General features: G+C 42.7%; 1 protein-coding gene across 1 annotated transcript in view; it reads right to left on the bottom strand.

The window, feature by feature from the left end:
- The window catches only part of Dennd6a (DENN domain containing 6A), a 54,362-nt gene extending 43,252 nt beyond the window's left edge, over positions 1 to 11,110 (bottom strand). Inside the window, exons 1-3 of the mRNA XM_051140550.1 lie at positions 10,809 to 11,110; positions 472 to 510; positions 329 to 371 (exon numbers count right to left, since the gene is read on the bottom strand). Coding sequence (XP_050996507.1) covers positions 329 to 371; positions 472 to 510; positions 10,809 to 11,036 — 310 coding nt within the window. The 5' untranslated portion in view covers positions 11,037 to 11,110. The remainder of the gene's footprint in view (positions 1 to 328; positions 372 to 471; positions 511 to 10,808) is intronic.
- Between the last annotated feature and the right edge of the window lie 10,754 nt (positions 11,111 to 21,864).

Here is a 21,864-nt window from a genome sequence, read left to right as displayed (position 1 = left end):
GACTAGGCTGGCCTCGAACTTATAGCCATCTGCCTGCCTCTATCTCCCAAGTGCTGGGATTAAAGGCGTGCACCACCACCCCCAGCTTCTTAGTATGTTTTAACTCATCACACTGTAACAGTTACCTTAAGAGCTGAACAAACTGAAATCAAAGACAGGACTAGGCATCATTAAATACAAACTCAAGAATCAATGATGTGTTGACCTAAAACTGAGTGTATATTTTAACATGTCATATTTGTTACTTGTCATGTGAAGACTATAACCCACATTAGATTCAAGAGATTCATACAAGAATCCAGAGAAACATCATATGATAAATAATTACCTGAATTTGAGTCTGGAAAAGACAAATAGCAAATATTTGTTTTCTGAAAAAGAAAATTAGAACCATCAATGCTGGCATACACACACCAAATTAAAACAAGCAAAATATAACTGTAGACTATACAGAGAAATGTATTTACTTACTTCTTTATCAGTAAGTTTGGAATGCTGAGGATAAATTACCTGGAAGAAAAAGATTAAATTATGTTAGCATATAATGGGTACTTCTAAAATTCTAATTGGCTGTGGACAAAAGTTTTTAAGATATCACAGTTGGTGCTGTGGTGTCATCTGTAGTCACAGCTACCTGCAAAGCTGGATCAAGAAAATTCCTTGAGGAAAAAATTACCAAAAATTTTTAAAATCTCTACCACAGAGCCTATTCTAAGCACAATACCCCATTCCCTTAAATAATCATATGCCTTTTCCTGGTTTAGTACATGCAGTGACCACAGACCTTATGAATGGAACCCTGGGTTTGATCCCCAAAGCCACATAAACTTGGCATGGTGGCACATGCCTATAATCCCAGAATTCTAGACACAAAGACAAGAGGATCAGATCAGAAGTTCAAGGTCAAGATCTTCTTTGGTAGCAAGAGTTGAAAGCTATCTTGAGACACTTGAGACCCTGTCTCAAAAAAAAAAAAAAAAAAAGTAGCATGAATACAAGCGCTAAGTGGGAAGAAGAGTTCTGTTAAAGAAAAGCATTAACAGTACAATATAACCATAAATCATTGGAAGTTGGGAAATGTCTTCAATTTTTAGCACTTTATTTCTTCTATTTTTTTTTTTTAGGAGTTTTTTTCTCTTTCTTTTTTTCTTTCTTTCTTTCTTTTTTTTTTTTTTTTTTTTTTTTTTCCCCAATCTAACAGGATTCTTTTTATTACCTTTATTGATTGTTTGGGAATATATTATGCACCTCAATCCTGCTCACTTCCAGTTTTCCCATGTTCATCTCCTCTCCCCAAAGACCTCCCACTGCGCCCCCCAAAGCCCAAGTCCATATACTCAATGGAGCTTTGCTAAATTCCCAGTGGCCAGCCCCACCAAGAGAGGGTGAGCCATTCTCCGCCTGCAACCCAACAGAAGCCATCACCTGAGGAGGGCCCACTGTGGCTTAAGAAGGGTGGGGCCAGCTCTCCTGCACCAACTAGGATTCTTTTTTTCTTATTTAGCTCTGGGTCAGATCTTGTTTTCAAATGTTTCAATATTCTTTGCTTCCAACCAAACTTTCCCCCTGCAGCTGGGGCACAGCTCCGTATTTCGAGTGTTTGCCAGCATGTAGACGGCCTTGGGTTCTATGCTTAGCTTCAAAATAAGTAAGAAAGTACGTAAATACATTTTTTAACTATTTCCCATTGATAATGTGATACTTTACTGTATAAACTTTTGGCCTGTTGTTCCTGTTTTATATTATTGCAATCAATCTACAGGGAAAGAGAAGGGTGGCAAAACCCCCATCCTTACGGCACTGCATAACTAATAAACCTAACTGTGTTTTGGACACACTTAGTCATGAATTCTGAAATAGCATCATCGATAAATTGTTTTCTCACCTCCGTCTGGTGGCACAGGTCTATACTCAGAACTACTTGAGAAGCTAAGGGAGGACCAGCCCTGACTACAGAGAGAGCTCAAGGTCAGCCTGGGCAGTTGAGTGAGACATGTCTCAAAATAAAAAGAAAAGAGGGCTGGTGGTATAGTGAGAGGAACAGTGTGTGCCTGCAATTAGTCGAGGCCAGTATAAACAAGCCAACAAAATTGTATTTTCTTATGCCAGCTTGGGTGAAGTTTTTGTTACTTTTAATAACAAAAACAAAACTCATGGTTAATTTTTCTCTAAATGGGAATGCTTCACTTTATTACCACACTGTCGTTACACTTAGAGCATTCTCTAGTCCAGAGCAGCAACTTAAAAACATAACACAGCTCTGCACCATCAAAGGACACACCCTCAGATTAGTCCTACCCAACCAGAAGTTGTCCACATCTCCTTTTCTTCATATTGACATTATTTTACTTGCAATTTTTTTGGGGGGAGGGGTTGTTTTTGTGGGGGTTTTTTGTTTGTTTTGTTTGGTTTTTTTGTCCGTTTGGTTGGTTGGTTTTTTCGAGACAGAGTTTCTCTGTGTAGCCCTGACTGTCCTGGACTCCCTTTGTAGACCAGGCTGGCCTCGAACTCACAGCGATCTGCCTGCCTCTGCCTCCCTAGTGCTGGGATTAAAGGCATGTGCCACTACGGCCGGCCTTTACTTGCAATTTTTAAAGCAGAAATAACTTTTAAAATCCATTACAACTATGTTCTATTTAAGTCATGGTTTATGTAAATCTCATTACAAGCTGGGGAATTAATATGTGCCTGTAATTTAAGTACTTGAAAAGCCTAGGAAAAAAGATTTTAAGGTCAGCCTGGACTTAGTAGGTTCCAAGCCAACCTGAACAACATAGTGAAGCTGTCTTAAAAAAACAAATAATGTCTGATTGCAGCTAAATTCATCTGAATTTTGCTGGACTCAATTGTGTTGGCAATAGTGGCCTTTAACAACTTATTTTCAAGAATTCTACAATTAGTCTTATGGGACTGTTCTTTCAATGTTTATTTCTTACACACACACACACACACACACACACTGCACACACAAATAAATAAGAATTGAAAAATTAAAGTACAGGAGAGCATCGCAGGTCCTCTTAACTATATTAGATTCTTCTGAGTTACAAGAAATAAAGGAGGTGTGACTACATGACAAAAGTAATTAAGGACCTAGTGTGATAATAGAAAAAGTATTTCTTAGAAAAAATACATATACATCCATCTATATGAACTGTCTCATTTTATTTAATACTGTCCCTACACAGAGCATGTGTGTGGGTGGGTATAATATATATTACATCCCGAGCCAAGAAGTGTTTTAGATAAACCATCTCTACAAAAGTAGATGTATGTGATGTGACCCTGCCCACCACCTTCAGTCTGAAGACTGTGGTCTCTGAAGAGAGAGAATTAAGAACACAAGTTACTGGTGGTATCACATATCACAACAGGACTGGAGCGATAACTAAGTAAGTGGTCTTGTCTATCATGCTATCATGTGGAACATTCTAGGTTCAACCCTAGTAATATCAAACTCAGCCATAAAAGGAAATGTGTCCAACCTCAAGCTGCATGTCTTACCCCAGGAGAGTCATGAATACACCCCAACACAAATGATAAAATTACTTAAAACATTTTGAAATACAACTGTAACTTGGTCCCACAGTTCTCAAGCATGACCTTTGTAGAAAACAATGTTGTATTGCAATATAAAAAGGCTAGACACACCTGAAAGATGAAACCTGAAAACATGCTAAGTGAAAACAGACAGAAAGAGCCACATGAATAAATTTTTTGGGGGGGCGGGTTTTTCCTTTTCCTTTTTCTTTTAAAAGATTTATTTATTAAATATGTACACCTACAGGCCAGAAGAGGGCATGAGATCACATTATAGATGGTTGTGAACCACCATGTGGTTGCTGGGACTTGAATTCATGACCTCTGGAAGAGCAGTCAGCACTCTTAACCACTAAGCCATCTCTCCAGCCCAGGTTTGGCTTTTTTCAAGACAGGGTTTCTCTTGTAGTTCTGGCTGTCCTGGACACACTTTGTATACCAGACTGGTTTCGAACTCACAAAGATCCTCTGCCTCCTGAGTGCTGGGATTAAAGACGTGTACCACCACGCCCAGCCACATGTATGATTTCAGTCATGTGAAATGTACACAAGAAGCAAGTCCGTAATTGAACATAGACTTTGGGCTACCAAAGGCCGGGAGAAAGGGCTGTTGGGGGCACTGGTTTTCTTTTGGAAGTGATCAAAACGTTCTACAGCTAGATCAGTGGCGCTAGGTGTGATTCAGGAAAACATGATGAAATGGGTACATCTTACAATACGCAAATATCTGAGCTAAAACAAGTAAAACCCCCAACAGCCTATGCCTGGGCATAGCTAATAATTCACCTTAAACTCATAAGGTGGAAAGTAAAGCCTTTCTCCCAGTGACCTCAAGACTTTCCCTCTTCACGTATATCCGCCATTAAGCATTTTCCTCTCAAAGAAAAATTATTCACGTATTTTGTTTGTTTGTTTTGAGATAGAGTTTCTCTGTGCGGTACTAGCTGGCTGGAAACTCTCTATGTAGACTGGGCTGCTCTTGAACTCACTGACATCTGCCTGCCTCTGTGGGCGATTAGGACTAAAGGAATACACCACTCTGCCCAGCTAGCTGCTCATGTATCTTTAACCTAAATGAATATTCATATAATTTTTATTATGTGAGATAAAAATTTCAAGTTTTAAGTTTTTTCGTTTTTGTTTTTGGGGTGTGTGTGTGTGTGTGTGTGTGTGTGTGTGTGTGTGTTTTAATATAGGCCTCACGTAGCCCAAGCTGACCTCAACCCCAGTAGGTAGCTGAAGATAATCTTGAACTCTAAATCCCTAAGGCTACACAGAGAAACCCTGACTTAAAAAAAAAAAAAGGATACCTAAGCAGGGAGCAGGGGTTAGGAGAACTGGCTGCTGTTCTAGAGGACCCACATTTGATTTTCAGCATCCATGTCAGGTGTCTCACAATCACATATAACTGTAATGCCTTAACCCTCTGAGGGCACTTGCACTCATACGCATATACCCACATACATATACATAATTAAAATATTAAAAATAATTTTAAAAATTAAAATTACAAAAGTACCTGATAGAATCTGAATCTTCTGTTTGCATATGGTCTGTATGTGTCCACATATAGCTCCTATGTAGGAAGCGTGGTCCCCCATGCAGTGCTGAGCTAGTGGCCTAGAAAGGACTAATGATGGCCTCAAGGAGATTAGTTCTTATTTGAGGGCTGTTACTTTTAAAAATTTTTATAAAGGAACCTTCCTCCATTATCTCTTGTTTTCTGTCTCTCCATGTGGTTCCCCTTTTTTATGTTCTCACTGTAATGCCACCCCCTAGTGTCATAGAGCCAGGCTCTCGATGGCTGATGTCACTGCTAATCTACTGGACCACTAAGATGGTGAGCTAAATAAACTTCTTTCCTTGTTATATCACCAGTGTCCAGTATTCTGCTATCTTACAGAAAGCATACTAATAGAGTTCTTTGCACACAATGGGCAATAAACAAGCCAACTATTACAGCCTCTCCAAACAGCCTCAATGTTCCTATTATGATAGAAACCAGTAAAATTTTAATAGCACTGCCCTCAAAATTCATCCTCTATTACTTAATGACTCTTATAAACTGATCAAATATCTAAAGACCTAAAGTCCTAAAATTCATTCTACTTTTTTTTGTTTTAATTTTTTGAAAAAGCATTTAGATTTCAGATTAGAAGTGTCCAGCATGTTTTACTCAGTATTACACTGTAAAGGGAGACACTTTGGGGAATGCAAACTGTCATTTCCAGTAACTTAGTTATTGCTGGTACTTCTCACGGCTGCATTACTTCAGTCTTCTCTGAGCAGCTTCATTTTTCACTCAGAATAACTTGCATATCATGAGAAAATCAAGCTTTTGAAGCCGGAAGTAATCAAAACCCTAGTTTACTAAATTTGGGGGGGGGGGTTCAAGACAGTGTTTCTCTGTGTAGCCTTGGCTGTCCTGGACTTGTTTTGTGGACCAGGCCAGCCTCGAACTCACAGCAATCTGACTGTCTCTGCCTCCCCAGTGCTGGGATTAAAGGCATGCACCACCATGCCTGGCTCTAGTTTACTAAACTTTATGATTTGGGATAAGTTGGTTATGTTCAGTGTTCTTATTTTAAAAAACTGAAAAGATTTCTAGAAAATCAAGGCCACCCAAAACATTGTTAAATCTCAAATACCTTTTTTTCAAGATATATTTATTTTATGTATGAGTGCTCTATCTGCATGTACACCTGCATGCCAGAGGAGAGCATCAGATTCCAGTATAGGTGGTTGTGAGCCACTATGTGGTTGCTGGGAATTGAACTCAGAACCTCTGGAAGAACAGACAGTGCTCTTAATCACTGAGCCATCTCTCCAGCCCCATTTTTGGTTTTTTGAGACAGGGTTCCTCTGTGTAAGCTTGGCTGTCCATCTGCCTTTGCCTCCCAAGTGCTGAGATTTAAATGCGAGCACCAGCATGCCCAGCTCAAATACCATTCTAAATGCTTTTCTTTTTTTTTTTAAGATTTATTTATTATGTATACATTGCTCTTGCCTGCATGTCTACCTGCAGGCCAGAAGAGGGCATTAGATCACATTATAGATATTTGTGAGCCACCATGTGCTTTCTGGAATTGAACTCAGGACCTCTGGAAGGTCAGTCAGTGCTCTTAAACTCTGAGCCATCTCTCCAACTTCCTAAATGCTTTTCTAACACTAATTTGCCTCACAAAGCAATAGCATAAGGACTAATGTTCTCCCACAAATAAAAGCAATGCATGGCTCAAACTTATATGTGCTTTTGTTGTGACCACCTGTTTGGGGGACAGGATGTCCTAGTATAGCCTTAGCTGACTTGGAACTCACCTGTAGGACAGGCTGGCCATGGCTACCCTTCTGCCTCTGAAGTGCTAGGCTTACAGGTCTGCAGCACCACACCCTGCATAGACTAAGTTCCTAATTGTTACTCCAAGTTGGCTCTTTGGGAGATTTAAAGTGACTCTAATGCTGCATTCTGTTTTTGTTTCTTTTGTTTTTTAAGGCTCATGTCCCTGCATGGCTTCAACTTTTCTCTTCAGATTATTCACTTGGCTCTCATTCTGACTGGAGTTATGAACCTCATCTCATCTTTTGTCACACGGCTCTCTGTTGATTCTGTTTATCACCCTGCTGTCCTGGATTTACTTTGTAGACCAGGCTGGCCTCGAACTCACAGCAATCTGCTTGCCTCTGCCTCCCAAGTGCTAGGACTAAAGGCGTGTGCCACCATGCCCTGCAGAGTCTGCATTTTGGCGGGGTGGGGTGTGAGGGATGGGGGCGGGGGCGGGTCGAGACAGGGTTTCTCTGTATAGCCTTGGCTGTCCTGGACTCACTTTGTAGATCAGGCTGGCCTCAAACTCACTGTGATCTGCCTGCCTCTCTGCCTCCTGAGTGCTGGGATTAAAGGCATGCGCCACCATGCCCAGCTCAAATTCTGCATTTTTAAGAAACAAATAATATAGCCTGGTGGTGCACACCTTTAATTCCAGCACTCTGGGGGCAGAAGGCGGATCTCTGAGTTTGAGGCCAGCCTGGTCTACAGAGTGAGTCCCAGGACATCCAAGGCTACACAGAGAAACCTTGTCTAGAAAAACAACAAAACAAAACAAAAAGAAACATATGTACAGCCTTTTTGGCATAGCAGAAGAGCTACCAGTCTCTCACCCCTGACTCTGAGACGGATAGCCCTGGTGGGCTCCAGGATTTCACTCTCCTAAATTGTCTGACTGCTATCCCTAATCTTCCTTCTGAGCCTCCCTGATAAAGGGCGGGGGCCTCTTTATCTGTCACCTCCAACACAAGTCTACTTGTCTAATCCCATACTACTACTCCTGTCCATTTCCAACATAGGGGCAGCTTATACAATATATAGGCAAAATACGTCTTCAACTATTTTCTTATATTAGTTACTGCTTTGTGTTCATTTTTGAAAGAGTAGAGGCAAAATACTCTTCATTTCTCCTTCAGATAAACAAAAGGCCGGGTATGGTGGCATACTTGGGAGGCTGAAATAGATCGATCTCTTGAGTCTGAAGCCAGCTCAGTTGACACAGGAAGATCCTAACTCAAAGAATGAAAGCCAAGGGCCAGAGAGATGGCTCAGCTGTTTAGGGGAAAGGATTTGCTGCTGCCAAGGCTGAGGACCTGAGTTTGACTCACCAGACCCACATGGTGAAAGGAAAGAACCAACTCTTGTTCTGTGCCTATACTCTACTGTGTGCACAGGCATGTGCACACGTGCACATGTACATGCACAAACATACACATAGATAACTGTAATACATTTTTTTAAGATAAGCAAGACAAACTTGCTTTGTCCCAAACATATAACCACTAGCTAATGCCAGCACTGGGAAGTGGAGAGGTGCGGAGGTAAGGGGTGAGCCATATAGACTGAGACAGGAATACCACTGTGAATTCAAGGCCAGCCTGGGCTACATGTATTCCAGGGTCAGAGTGAGATCTGGTCTCAGAGCAAAACAAAAATCACTTTATATCTTACTGTGTTTGTCTTTCTTTGGATCCTTCATGAAGGAATTTTATCGTTGCTTTCAAAAAGCAGTGATCCTTAATCTGGACACGAAATGTAACAGAGGATCCATAGATTAGTGCAAATAGTTCTATTTTACTATAAACAGAATTTTGTCTTATTCATTTCCCCAGGGTATTCATACTGTTGAAACTTTTTGTTTTGAAAGTTGAGGAAGTGGGGAAAAAAATAGTATGTGCCCTTCAGTGATTCATATTTTCAGCACCCCAACTCTGTTAAAATATTGCACTTGAGGAAAAAAAAAAATACTCGTTTAAAAGAAATGTCCCAAATAATGAGATTACAAAAACCAATCAGTGGGACTAGAGAGATGGCTCAGTGGGTAAGAACACTTGCTGCTTTTGCAGAGGACCTCACTTCCGCAACAGCTCACAATCATTTGTAACTCCTGCCCAGAGGGCCTGGTGCCCTCCTCTGACCTCCCAGCGCACCAGACATGAGCGCAATGCAGAGACACACATGCAAGCAAAACACCCACATATATATAAACCTTTTTTAAAAAGATGTATTTATTATGTATACAGTGTTCTGCCGGCATGTACACACCTACACACCTGTAGAGGGCTCCAGATGTTATTATAGATGGCTGTGAGCCACCATGTGGTTGCTGGGAATTGAACTCAGGACCTTTGGAAGAGTATGCAGTGCTCTTAACCTCTGAGCCATCTCTCGAGCCTTTTTTTTTTTTTTTTTTTAATGCAAGCAAATACAACAGCTTCTGCTTTCTGATTTTTATTCTGCTACACATATACTTTCAGTTTATCGTTAAATAACTAGCATAAGATAATGTCTCCAGGGGCTGGAGAGATGGCTCAGCTGTTAAGAGTTCGGTTCCCAGCACCTACATGGCCAGAACAGACTGTAACTACAGATTCAGAGCATCTGACCCCCTCTTCCCAGTCTCCGCAAGCACAGGACACAAATGTTTTGTACATAAAGACAAGCGAAATATTCATATACATTATATAAACAAATCTTAGAAAGTAATTGTCTTCAGACTGTGGAGATTGCTATTCCTGCCAGAAATAAAATACAGAATTGCTCTGTGTACTAACCGCACCTACCACCAATACTTACTGAGTATGTGTCAGGCGGTAAATTTGACCCTGCTGACTACCGAGATTAATTCTTGTATCCGTACCTTACTGCCTCAATCTATATATACAAGTTTTAACATCCTTTTATTTTTATGTCCACTAGCTTACATAGTGCCTAGATCTTAATGAAAACTATTTAAATGAGCTGTGTATGACACAAAAGACAAAGAGACGGGTGGACCACAAAAGCAGTAATTTCTCATTTGGAACAACCTTCCTGGACAATTTTCTTGGTCACTTTAGACCACCAAAGTTAGAATGAGATTAGAAACCTTTCACTGACACCAAAAGAACCATAGCAACCAAAACCTTCAGAACATATGTCGTTCTAATCACTTCCCCCTTGGATAAATAAGACAAATCTCTTATGCTACAAAAAAAAAAAAAAAAAAAAAAGGATGCTAAACGATGCCAAAAATGAGCTTTGACGGCCTTTAGGTAAGATGCTATAAAGACGGGCTAACTGGCATATTTACAAGGCAATGATTTACCCGGTGGCATTAGGTTTCACGCAGCTGTTACAGAATCAGTGTTAAGAAACAGCGGGGGATGAGGGTACAGCTCTCAAGTAGAAAGCTTGCCTAGTATTGAGAAGGTCTTGGATTCTACTTGTAATGGCAGGGAGGGACTTGGAGCCGAAAGGCACGCCGCCCAGAAATGGGGAACAAAGAGAGGAAAAGGAGAAAATGCATGCTGAGATAAGCGTTTTGGCTTGGACTTAGTGGAATGATCTATGAGTTAGCGCAGTTGGCAATACAATCTGTGAGCCAACACGTTCGGACGTGCACCTTTGGCTACTCTCAATTCGCCGTATGTCGGAGGTATTGTTCCTTTCTCCAAAGTCCCAAGCAAACATCCTGTCTGCTGCAGCCTTTTCTGAGGGCCGCTACCCTTCAGTTATTGCGCCTTTTTATTTTTTTATTTTTTTTAAAAAAAGAGGAACATCAACAAGTATTTAGGAGGGGCCTACAAAAACTTTTCACCCCTAGCCGCATCCCACGATCCTCCCACCGAAGGGCCAGAGGAGCGCCGCCCAGCTGGGCCGTGCAGGGGCTGCGAGCCACGCCCGGATGCGCGGCTGCCAGGACCCGGCCGCCCACGGGTGGAGACAGGGTGCGGCTCGGCCTCACCTCCACCGCCTGGCCCAGCTCCAGGTCGAAGCCCACCACACACACGCAGTGTAGCCAGGCCGAGAAGCCGTCCCAGCGCAGCAGGCCCCGGCGGCCATCGTCCTCCTCATCGTCCTCCAGAGTGACTCCCGCCGGCGCAAGGGCCGCCGCCTCGCGCCCCTCGGCCCCGGCCTCGTCCAACGACCCGCGGGAACCGGGCCCGAAGACCGCCGGGTCCCGCAGAGCCATCCGCCACCCCCTCTCCTCCGGAGCCGCCTGCACCGCGGACCGCGCCGCAGAGCGCGCAGGCCTCCGCGCACGCGCACCAAGTGCTGCTGCGGCAGCGGCTACGGACTCACTGGAGAGGGGCGCGGCCACGAGCCACGTGACCCTGGGAGCGTAGCTCTGTGTGTGTTTCTCTAATGCGCGGCGTTCCCTCGGACTGCTGCTCAAGAGTCCTATCTCGCCTCCACAACAATAAAGCAATGAATTATTCTTGGAATGACACCGTTCATTATTAAAGTGTTAATAAAACATAATATTAACGGTAACTCGTGTTTATTAAACTTTTACTCTAATGCTAGTTGATATGTCAAGTTCAAATACAAGTATTAACTTTTTTGAACATATCACAAGTAAGTGGACATTATTTCTCTCTCTTTTTTTAAAAGATTTATTTATTATGTACACAGTGCGCATTAGATCTCATTAGAGATGGTTGTGAGCCATCATGTGGTTGCTGGGAATTGAACTCGGGACCTCTGGAGGAGAGGTCAGTGTTCTTAACCGCTGAGCCATCTCTCTAGCCCCCTATTTCTCTATCTTGTTTGTTAATGTTGGGTAGGTTTATCTCTCTTTCTCTCTCTCTTTCTTTCTTTCTTTCTTTCTTTCTTTCTTTCTTTCTTTCTTTCTTTCTTTCTTTCTTTCCTAGGTATGTCTTATGTAGTTGCAGCTGGCCTCTAACTTGTGGCACTCCTGCCTCAGCCTCCCAAGATGCTGGGCTTAGTGGCATGGGCCACCATTTCTGGGTAACTTATTTCTCTTCCCGGAAGTTCTGACAGGCTACGTGACTATCCCCCAAAGTCTAAGAACTCTCTAACACATGCATACGTTCACTCCTGCAGTCTGCTGACAGAGGTGTGTGTTCCCTCTGCCATACCCTCTATACCAAGGCGACTCCCATCTTTATTGGTCTGGCTGACTCATCAACTCTCATACATCTCCAGGCTTTTGGAATCCCAGGTTGGTTAGTCACCTTTGGATCATGCCCTCTGAGCACTGGAGAAAAGGCCAGATTCCAAGCTTCTTGGTTAGAAGCCAGTCAGTTCTAGGCTGGGCACTAGATACCGGCTCTGTTGAACTGCTACTGATTATTGGTACTGCAGGATATCACTGAGTAGGATTTGTTCAGTGAAAGCAATTAGAAAACACAGTATGACCAGTAGGAAAGTGTATAGAAGACAATTGATAACACTCAATGTGTTTTTCAAAAACAGCATAGTATTGGTGCTTTTGCACTCATGCCCATGCCGAGCCTCTCGAGAGCCTCAAATGGAGAGTGCCGTTATTGTTTCCATTTTACACAGAACAAAACTGGGGCTCCAGGTGATGATGCTATCATAGCTAGTAGGTGGCAGAACAGAGGTTTAAGCCAAGGTCTTTCTGATGGATAAGGACTCCACAATAGAAGGATGGAGAGATGGCTCGGTGGTTAGAAGCACTTGCTGCTTTTGTAGAGGACCTAGGTTCAGTTCCAAACACCCACATGGTGCCTCACAACTATCTGTAACTCCATTTCAAGGGGATCTGATGCCCTCCTCTCATCCCTGAGGGTACCAGGAATGCATGTGGTGCACAGACATGAATGTGGGCAAAACATTATTTTATTGTATAATTATGTTAAAATGCATGGCCATTAATAGATAGCTAAGTATTCTCAGACACCAGTAGTAACATATGCTGAAGACTTTTAAAATAATATTATTTTTATTTTATATTTATGAGTGGTTTTTTTGCCTGTATATATGTATGTGACCTAAGATGGAGTTTGGTGCCCAAGAGGCCAGAAGAGGGTGCCAGATCCTCTGGAACCAGAGTTAAAGAGGGCTGTAAGCTCCCCCTCCCTCTTGTGGGTGCTGCGAACCAAACCTTAGTCTTCTACAAGAACAGCACATGTTCATAACTGCTGAGCCATCTATCTCTCTAGCCCCAACTGGAAACTTCCTATAGCACAAAGCTAACTTAAATTAGAATGGCTCTTCGACCAAAACAAACAACCTGCCTGTTACACACAACCAGGACAGCTCAGAAAGAAAAGCATACTCTGTATTCAAGTAAGGTTCTAAACCGACTGTTTGGAGAAAACAGTGCTGTTTTGTATTAGAAATAACAGTGGGCGGGGCCTGGTGGTGTATACCTTTAATCTCAGCATTCCAGAAGCTGAGGCAGGTGGATCTCTGTGATGGCCAGGGCTACAGAGAAACCCTGTCTCAAAAACAAGAGAGAGAAAGAACAGTGGGCTAGAAAAGTCTGTGATTCAGAGGTAGCTCCGCCCATTATCATGGTAGGCAAGTAGCTCCAAGAACTATTTTCTGGCCTGGAAAATAAAAATGATGACTACCCTGCCTCGCCTACTGTTAAGAAGAGAAACATGATCCCAAAGCACACACTTCACATATACTACTTTATTGTTAATGATTAATAAGCTCAATGGCAAGCTGTTCCACAGCACTGGACCTTTGACCTGTGGACACAAACTACCACTCTCTGCAATACTCTCTTCTGTTGGTTGGTTGGTTGTAGGGTTTCTTGGTGTAGTCCTGACTGTTCTGGAACTGCTTATGTAGACCAGGCTGGCCTTAAACTCAGAGATCCTGCCTCTGCCTCCAGAGTGCCGGGATGAAAGGAACGGGCTTCCTCTCCTGGCTGAAATACTATCTTATATGATATTTGTTTAAGAAAATCTTGTCAGGCCGGATGTGGTGATGCATGCCTTTAATCCCAGCACTCTAGAGGCAAGGGCAGGTAGATCTCTGTGAGTTCCAGTCTAGGACAGCCAAGGCTCCACAGAGAAACCTTGTCTCAAGGTGGGAAAAAATGCTTACATGCGTCTGGAAAAGAAAAAAAGAGAGACCCTTTCTTCATGAAGTTTGTCACTAGAACCTTTGAATCCAGAAGGACCTTGAGCAGAGTCACTTCTCCACGCTTTCCATCCCACTGTAAATTTTCTAGCACTGGGCCAGCCAATCCCTTTTTTGAATGCACACATGCGCCTCTTGGATTAATTAACTACCTTTCAGAGCTGCTCTTTTCTAAATGCTCGTAAAGGCTAGGAAAGTCATTCTCTTATGGAGTCCAGCACTTCTAAATGAGAGCCCGTGGACTGCCAAAACAGTCATCATGTGTCCCCATGTCTTCTAGTGTCCAGGGGAAACTACCCCAAATCCCTCCCTCCTGTTCTTCAAAGCATCCTAGCAGTTTATCATCCTGTCACCCAACTTGGGTAAACTTGAAGCTGTCAGATCACTTTTAAGACCCAGAAGGAAACACCATTCCCTAGAGTGAGCTAACCCCAGCAGAGCGAACCCTGTGACTGTCGCCTTTCTTGTCCTGTCCGGTGGTCTTCTGTTAGTGCCACTTCAGATCACAATCCCTAGCTCAGGTTGTGTTTCCTGTCAACTGAAGCCCTAGGTAGTAGGCTGTTGTTGTCGTCGGTTTTCCCAGGTGAGAAGCACTTGAGTCAGGGCAGGCTGCTTGAGCCAAAAAACAAAAAAACAAAAAAACAAAAAACAACTGACGAATTTATGGCTCTGCTGCTCTTCTAACATTACGAAGAACACTGAGTACAGATTAAAGACATTCCAGACTTCCCTACTCACCCCTAACCAAACTCCTGGTATTTAAGAAATTTTAATAGCTTTAAAAAAAAAAAAAAAAAAAAAAAAAAAAAAAAAAAAAAACAAAGAAAGAAAAGAAAAAAAAGAAAAGAAAAAAGGAAAGGGTAAACATGAGGCATGATGTGAATTGTAATGTCATATTTTGAAGCTTAATGCAATTTTTAGCAAAAGAGCCCAAAAGAATATTACATTTACATAAATGTCCTAGGTATTTACTTACCTGGGTGACCAGTAGATTTTCTTCTTGCTTTTCAACTAAATGCATTTGCACATAAATAATTACAATACAGTAGCAAGCAAATAGAAGAAATAGGGCTGTCCACATAGCTCAAGGGTAGAGCACTTCTTCATGAGGTTCAGTGCCCAGAATCAAAAATCAAATAAACAAAATCCACCCAAGGCAAGCAAGCAACCAACCCCAATCACCCTGGACTTAGTGGTTCACCTCTATAACCCCAGCACTTGGGAGGTAGAGGCGGGAACACCAAAAAATCAAGGTCGGGAGCCAGGCATGGTGGTGCATGCCTTTAATCTTAGCACTCAGGAGGCAGAAGCAGGCAGATCGCTGTGAATTCGAGGCCAGCCTGGTCTACAAAAGAGAGTCCAGGACACCCAAGGCCAACACAGAGAGACTCTGTCTCAAAAAACCAAAAATTTAAAAATTCAAGGTCACTGGGTGATGGTGGAGCACACCTTCAATCCCAAGATTTGGGAGGCAGAGACAGGTGGATTTCTGTGAATTGGAGGCCAGCCTGGTCTACAAGGGAGTCCAGGGCAGCCAAGGCTACACAGAAAAACTCTGTCTCAAAAAAACAAAACAAAACAAAAAAACAGCAATGACAAATTCAAGGTCATCCTTGGCTACATAGCAAGTGTGGGACCATCTTAGGCTACATGGGACCCTATCATAACAATAACAACAACAAAACACAGAGTGGCCAACTACCATCAGAAAGCTGCATTTATGGCAACACATCCCTGAAAGACTTGATGTTTACATGCAGATTTTGAAGGAGAGATGGGAAGATTAGACAGCCAGCAACTATAAAATGCACTTCTAGGCACTTCCTAAACCGTGTCTGTGGAAGTTTTCTAAGGGATAGTGAAGGATTGGGAGAACGGCTCCATCAGTAAAGTGCTTGACATTTAACTTTGAAGGGCTGAGTTCGGATCCCCAGCACCCGCGTGGAGGCCCAGGTTGAGGACTCCTGCTGAGTGGGAAAGAAGAGGAGATCCCGAAGTTCACTAGCCAGCCAGGCCAGTCACCAGCGAGCTCTGGATTAGGTAAGCCACATTGTCTCAACAACAACAAAAAGTGAAGAGCACCTTAATGTTGACCTGGGGTCTAGTCACACACTCACATGCATGCACACAGGTACACACACACACACACACACACACACACACACACACACACAGAGATGGGAAGCTTTGTTTTCCATGTTTAAATTTGGAACATCCCCGACACATGGCAGGCAAATACCTACTGAGTACATTTCTCTCTCTGTGTGTGTGTGTGTGTGTGTGTGTGTGTGTGTGCTCGCGCGTGTGTAACTGTTCTCTTATTTTTTAATTTGAAACAATCCATTTAATTCATCACTATCTTGGAGGAGAGTCTCATGCATTGTGTTTTCAGAGGCTAATTTCAGCGCCCTGAGATCTAGTTACAGCTCTGCCACAGGCATTGGTATGAGTGTTGAACAACCTCCTGCATCCAGGTTCCCCGGTTATCTCTGATTGGTTAATAAAGATGCTAAAGCCTATGAGTGAGGTAGGCGGAGCCAAGGTTCCTGGACTTAGGGGTAGTGCGTGGAGAAGACAGAGGAAGGAGAAAAAAGGGAAAAGGTCACTGTGGTTTAGCATGAACCAGGAGCATGTGGCCAAGGGCAGTTTGTTTGAGGACAGGCCTGACGGAGCAGATCCAACCCAGAAAGGACGACCTATTGGCAAGTAACTTGGGCTATGTAGCTGCTAGATAGCTAAATAGCCGAGAGGGTTGATATCTGCCCAGCTCTAGAGTTTTAAGGCTTATAATATATCTAACAGGTTTCTATGCCTTTAATTTATAAAATAGTGGGTTAAGGAATCACTGCCACTGTATTAATAACCATCTTTAATTGATATTAATAGACTAATTAATTCTAAAACATCATTTTTTGGTTTCGTTTCTTTTCTTTCTTTTTTTGTTTTTTGTTTTTGTTTTTGTTTTTGGGGGGGGGTGTTTGAGACACAGTTTCTCTGTGTAGCCTTGGCTATCCTTTATCCTTTACTTTGTAGACCAGGCCTGGAACTCAGCCTCTGCCTCCTGAAGCGCTGGGATTGGGGGTGTGCACCACTGCACCCCTTTTGTTTAGTTTCTACGATGTACAGTGTATAAGATTACTGCGATACTTTTTTGACTCATAAAAGGCAAACTTACCCCTTACGGATCTATAGGCTAAGAAGTTCAAGATGAAGGCGCTGGTAGGTTTGAATGAGAGCCCAGTATGACAGCTTCAACACTGTGCTTCCTTGTTACTTTCTTGCCACACCAGCAGCTCTGCTGGAGTTCCCTTCAAAATCTTGACAATGGTTTTCAATTGACATCTCTGCTAAAACCGACTTGGTCTGGTGGGAGAGTAAAAGCCTCAATAGGGACCAGCACATTTCTGTCAGCGTGTGAAAGGATACATGCACCACATTCAGCTGATGAGTCTTCCTTGAAAGGATTACCTATGGTATCTATGTTAGAGTCCTCCGGAGGAACACTAGAATACTGGGTGTACCACAGCTAACATGATAAGATGTTGAGTAGCTTCTCCATGACCGTCCATGAGCTAGAGACTTAGAGAACCATATAGTTGTTCAGACCAAGAAGCTGGAAGCCTCGGAACTAACGGGTTCAATGACTTGGTCCCAGTCCAAGGCTGAAGGCCTGGGGGCTTCGGGGAGAGCTGCTGGTGTGAGTGTTCATCGGAAAGCAGAAGAAGCTGGGGTCCGAAATGGCTGCAGCAGTAACGCGCTCACTCAGGAAGGTGGCGCTCGTGCTTGCTGGCCCGCCTCTCCTCCTTCTGCCTTTGTCCCCCAGCCTGGTCTACAAATCAAGAACAGGGACAGGCAAGGTTATACAGAGAAATCCTGTCTCGAAAAACCCCAAAATATTTTTTTTCTTTCAAAAAAATTTATTTTCGCTGATGTCTGTGTCAGTTGTGTGTGTGTGTGTGTGTGTGTGTGTGTGTGTGTGTGTGTTTGTGTGTGTGTAGGTTCCCATAGGGTCTAGAAGAAGGTATCAGATCCTGTGGAGTTGGAGTTACAGGCAGTTTCGAATTGTCTGACATGGATCCTGGAAACCAAACTTGGGTCCTCTAGGTCTTTTATTTGTTTGAGACAGAGTTTACTAAGTAGCCTTAACTGGTCTGGAACTCATTTGTAGGCCAAGCTGGCCTTGAACACATGGAGATCTTTCCAAGTGTTGGGATTAAAGGTGTGTGCCACCATGATTTACACACACACATGCACACAGGCCTTTTGTTTGTTTGTTTGTTTTTTGGTTTTTTGAGACAGGGTTTCTTTATATGTAGCCTTATGTAGCTTTGGTTGGTCTGGACTCACTTTGTAGACCAGGCTGGCCTCGAACTCACAGAGATCCACCTACCTCCGCCTCCCGAGTGCTGGGATTAAAGGTATGTGCCACTACACCCAGCTGACGATTCTTGATATAATTCAATAAAGACATTTGATGTATTCTATTTTTGTGGAAGTTAAGGCCTGTCAAGAATGAGATTGTGGGCTGGAGAGATGGCTCAGAGGTTAAGAGCACTGTTTGCACTTCCAAAGGTCCTGAGTTCAATTCCCAGCAATCATATGGTGGTTCACAACCATCTATAATAAGATCTGATGCCCTCTTCTGGCCTGCAGGCATACATGCAGGCAGAATGCTGTGTACATAATAAATAAATAAATCTTTAAAAAGAAAAAAGAAAAAAAATGATATTGTATATTTTCCTGAACTTTCTAAGCAAATACAAGTGGCTTAGTCCCTTCTCAATGTAAAACGCAAAAAAGGAATGAATTTTTAAAGATGTTATTAGGTGAAAGGGGACCAGAAATGAAAAGTTTGAAAATTTCTCAGCCTATTCTTAAACCAACCAAACAAGGGGAATTGTTCCGAAGAGAGCACCATGTGGCTAAGTAACCATTTGATAAGCTTTCCAGCTGACAAACTGCCAATTTTAACTGAAAGGGATATAGACAGACAAAATTTAAGCAAGAGTGTGGAACTTCTGAAATCCTCTAGGACCAAATAGTTGTTTGTGTGTGTGTGGTGGTTTGAATGAGTCTCTGGCCCCAGTAGGTGGTGCTGTTCCGGGTGGGTTATGAGGTGCTGCCTTGCTGGAGAAAGCATGCCACTGGAGCAAGGCTTGAGGGGGGGGGGGGAAGCCTGGGGCCATTTTCCAGTTCTCTTTCACCTCCCAGCAGCTGTCTGCTGTTCTGCTGCCCTGCCTTTAGGGAATGGGACCCTCTGCAACCGTGAGCCCCAAGTAAAATATGTTCTTTTAGAAGTTGCCTTGGAGCCAGGTGTGGTGGCCAGAAACTGAAATACATTTTTCTGTTTGGTTGGTTTTTGTCTTCTGATACTTTGGGCTTCCTTACTCTTTCTCTGAAGCCCTGATTCCTGCCATGGTGGTAACTCAAACTCAAGGGCTTTCCTCCTTCTCTCCTCTGCGCAGTTGTTGAGATTTACAGCCTTCCTGCCCTAGAGAGTCTGTGTTCTCTCTCTCTCTCTCTCTCTCTCTCTCTCTCTCTCTCTCTCTCTCTTTCTCTCTCTCTCTCTCTCTCTCTCTCTCTCTCTCTCTCTTTTTCTCTCTCTCTCTCTCTCTCCCTCTCTCTCTCCCTCTCTCTCTCCAGGGTCTTATGTATACCAGGCTGGCCTAGTCTGCATACACACAAGGTACCTACTAGGCATTTAGGTGTGTGCTTCCAGGCCCAATTTGATTGGTTTATGTCTGTGTGTGTGTGTGTGTGTGTGTGTGTGTGTGTGTGTGTGTGTGTCTAAGGCTCTGCCTCAGTTTGGCTTCAATTCTTTTTTTCATGGCTTTTTACTCTCTGACTTTTTTTTTTTTTATTAGTCTGACCTTGAACAGTGCTACTTTTGAACACATCTGTTTTGTTTTCACTGTTTAGGCAAACCAATGGAGTCTGATAGTACAAACCAAAAGAATTGCCTAAATTAGGCTTAATCCAGGAAGTCTTCCTTGACTGGTTTCCCAGCTAGTCAGTGCCAACCTGCACAGCTCTATGCTACTGCAAACTTAAATTCCATTCTGAATAAGAGCTTTGTCTATCTAGGGAAAACACAGGACAGAGGAAATTTCCATCTTCTCAAGAATGTACAGAGTGCCTCAGGGGTAGAGTGCTAGCCTAGCATGTATTTGGCTAGGATTGATTCCCATCTCCAATAATAACAATAAATAATAAATTATTGCAAAAAAAGGAAGGATTGAAGAAGTAACTAGATAGTAAGAGTGTTTGCTTAGGATACACAATGTCTCTGGGCCTGGTTGCCAGTGACTTAGACAACAAATAAACATTTACAAAGAGGACTGGCTGTAACTAGAAATAATCACTGTGCGATGTATGCTTTCACATGTTACTGAGCTTGCACTCCTCTAAGAATAACGTGAGGTGGTGGATTAAACAGGATTACACTCGTCTGTTTTCAAAAATGAAGCCAGAGGACTCACGTTCCCTGGTATCAAAACCTAATACAAAACCACAGTAGTAAAAACAGTGTAGTAGTGGCAAGGAAACAGACATAAAAATCAGTGGAGTAGAACAGAGAGGACAGAAATAAGACACTGTATATGTGCTCAAATGGTTTCTGGAAAAGATGCCAAGAACATTCATTGGAGAAAGGCCAGACTGTTCAACAAATAGTGCCAGAAAAACTAGAAATTCACATATAAAAATAATGCAGTTAGATCTTTATCAAATATTATATGCAGATGATATTTCAAAATAGAATAACAATCTAAATGTAAAAGATAAACTCCTAAAGCTCTCTGAAGAAAAACTTCATGATGTTGGATTTGACAATAATTTCACGGGTGTTCCACCAAAAGCATAGGGTGGGGCAACCAGTTGTATATACTAGGCTTTGCACCATCAAAATATTTTTTTTTGGGTACACTAAGATCAAACCTAGAACACTGTACACACTGGGAAAGCACTCTAAATTAAAATTTCTTTCTATAAAGGAAACCACTAGGCAACCCACAAGATGTTGCAAATCACTTTTCTGATAGGAGGAAAATATCTAGTCTGTATAAATAATTATTGTATAAATTACCACCATCAACACTAACAACAACAACAACTACAAAACCTCTTCTAGTTTTGTTGTTGTTGCTATAATAAATACAACAGCTGAAAGCAACTTTGAGAGGAAAAGGTTTATTTGATCTTACAGCTGACTGTCCATGAGGAAGGTCAAGGCAGGAACTCGACACAGGAGCCTGAAGCGGAAACCAGAGAAGGTTCAACCCTGTTCAGCCAGCTTTCTTCACTTGAGACCATTTTTCAAGGGGCAGCATTGCCACAGTGGGCTGGACCTTCCCACATCAATGAGTATCAGGAAAATGCCCTACAGTCCTGTCCCATAAGCCACACCCATTGAGGAAATTATTCAGTTGAGGTTTCCTTTTCCTGGATGATTCTAGGTTTGCACCAAGTCGGCAGTTGAAGCTAATTGAAAAGTGAGCAAACAGAGCTGGGCGTGGTGGCGCACGCCTTTAATCCCAGCACTGGGGAAGCAGAGGCAGGTGGATTGCTGTGAGTTTGAGGCCAGCCTGGTCTACAAAGCAAGTCCAGGACAGCCAAGGCTACACAGAGAAACTCTGTCTCAAAAAACCAAAAAACAAACAACAACAACAAAAAGAAGAAGAAGAAGAAGAAGAAGAAGAAGAAGAAGAAGAAGAAGAAGAAGAAAGAATGCTGGGATTAACAAGCATGTACTACCACATCTGGCTACTTTGTGACCACTTTAAAATATGAATTTTCAGACAAAAATATGTAAAGATCCAAATGTGGTGGCTCATAATCATAGTATTCAGGAGGCAGAGGCAGGAAGATTGCTGTAAGCTCAAGGCCAGCTGGTCCTACACAGAGCGCCCAGTCAGAGCTGCATTGTATCAGGAAAGACT

Source organism: Acomys russatus, chromosome 3 (genome assembly GCF_903995435.1).
Source record: "Acomys russatus chromosome 3, mAcoRus1.1, whole genome shotgun sequence".
NCBI lineage: Eukaryota > Metazoa > Chordata > Mammalia > Rodentia > Muridae > Acomys > Acomys russatus.
The sequence above is the reverse complement of the archived record's forward strand: the minus strand, read 5'-3'. Positions and strand labels throughout refer to the sequence as shown.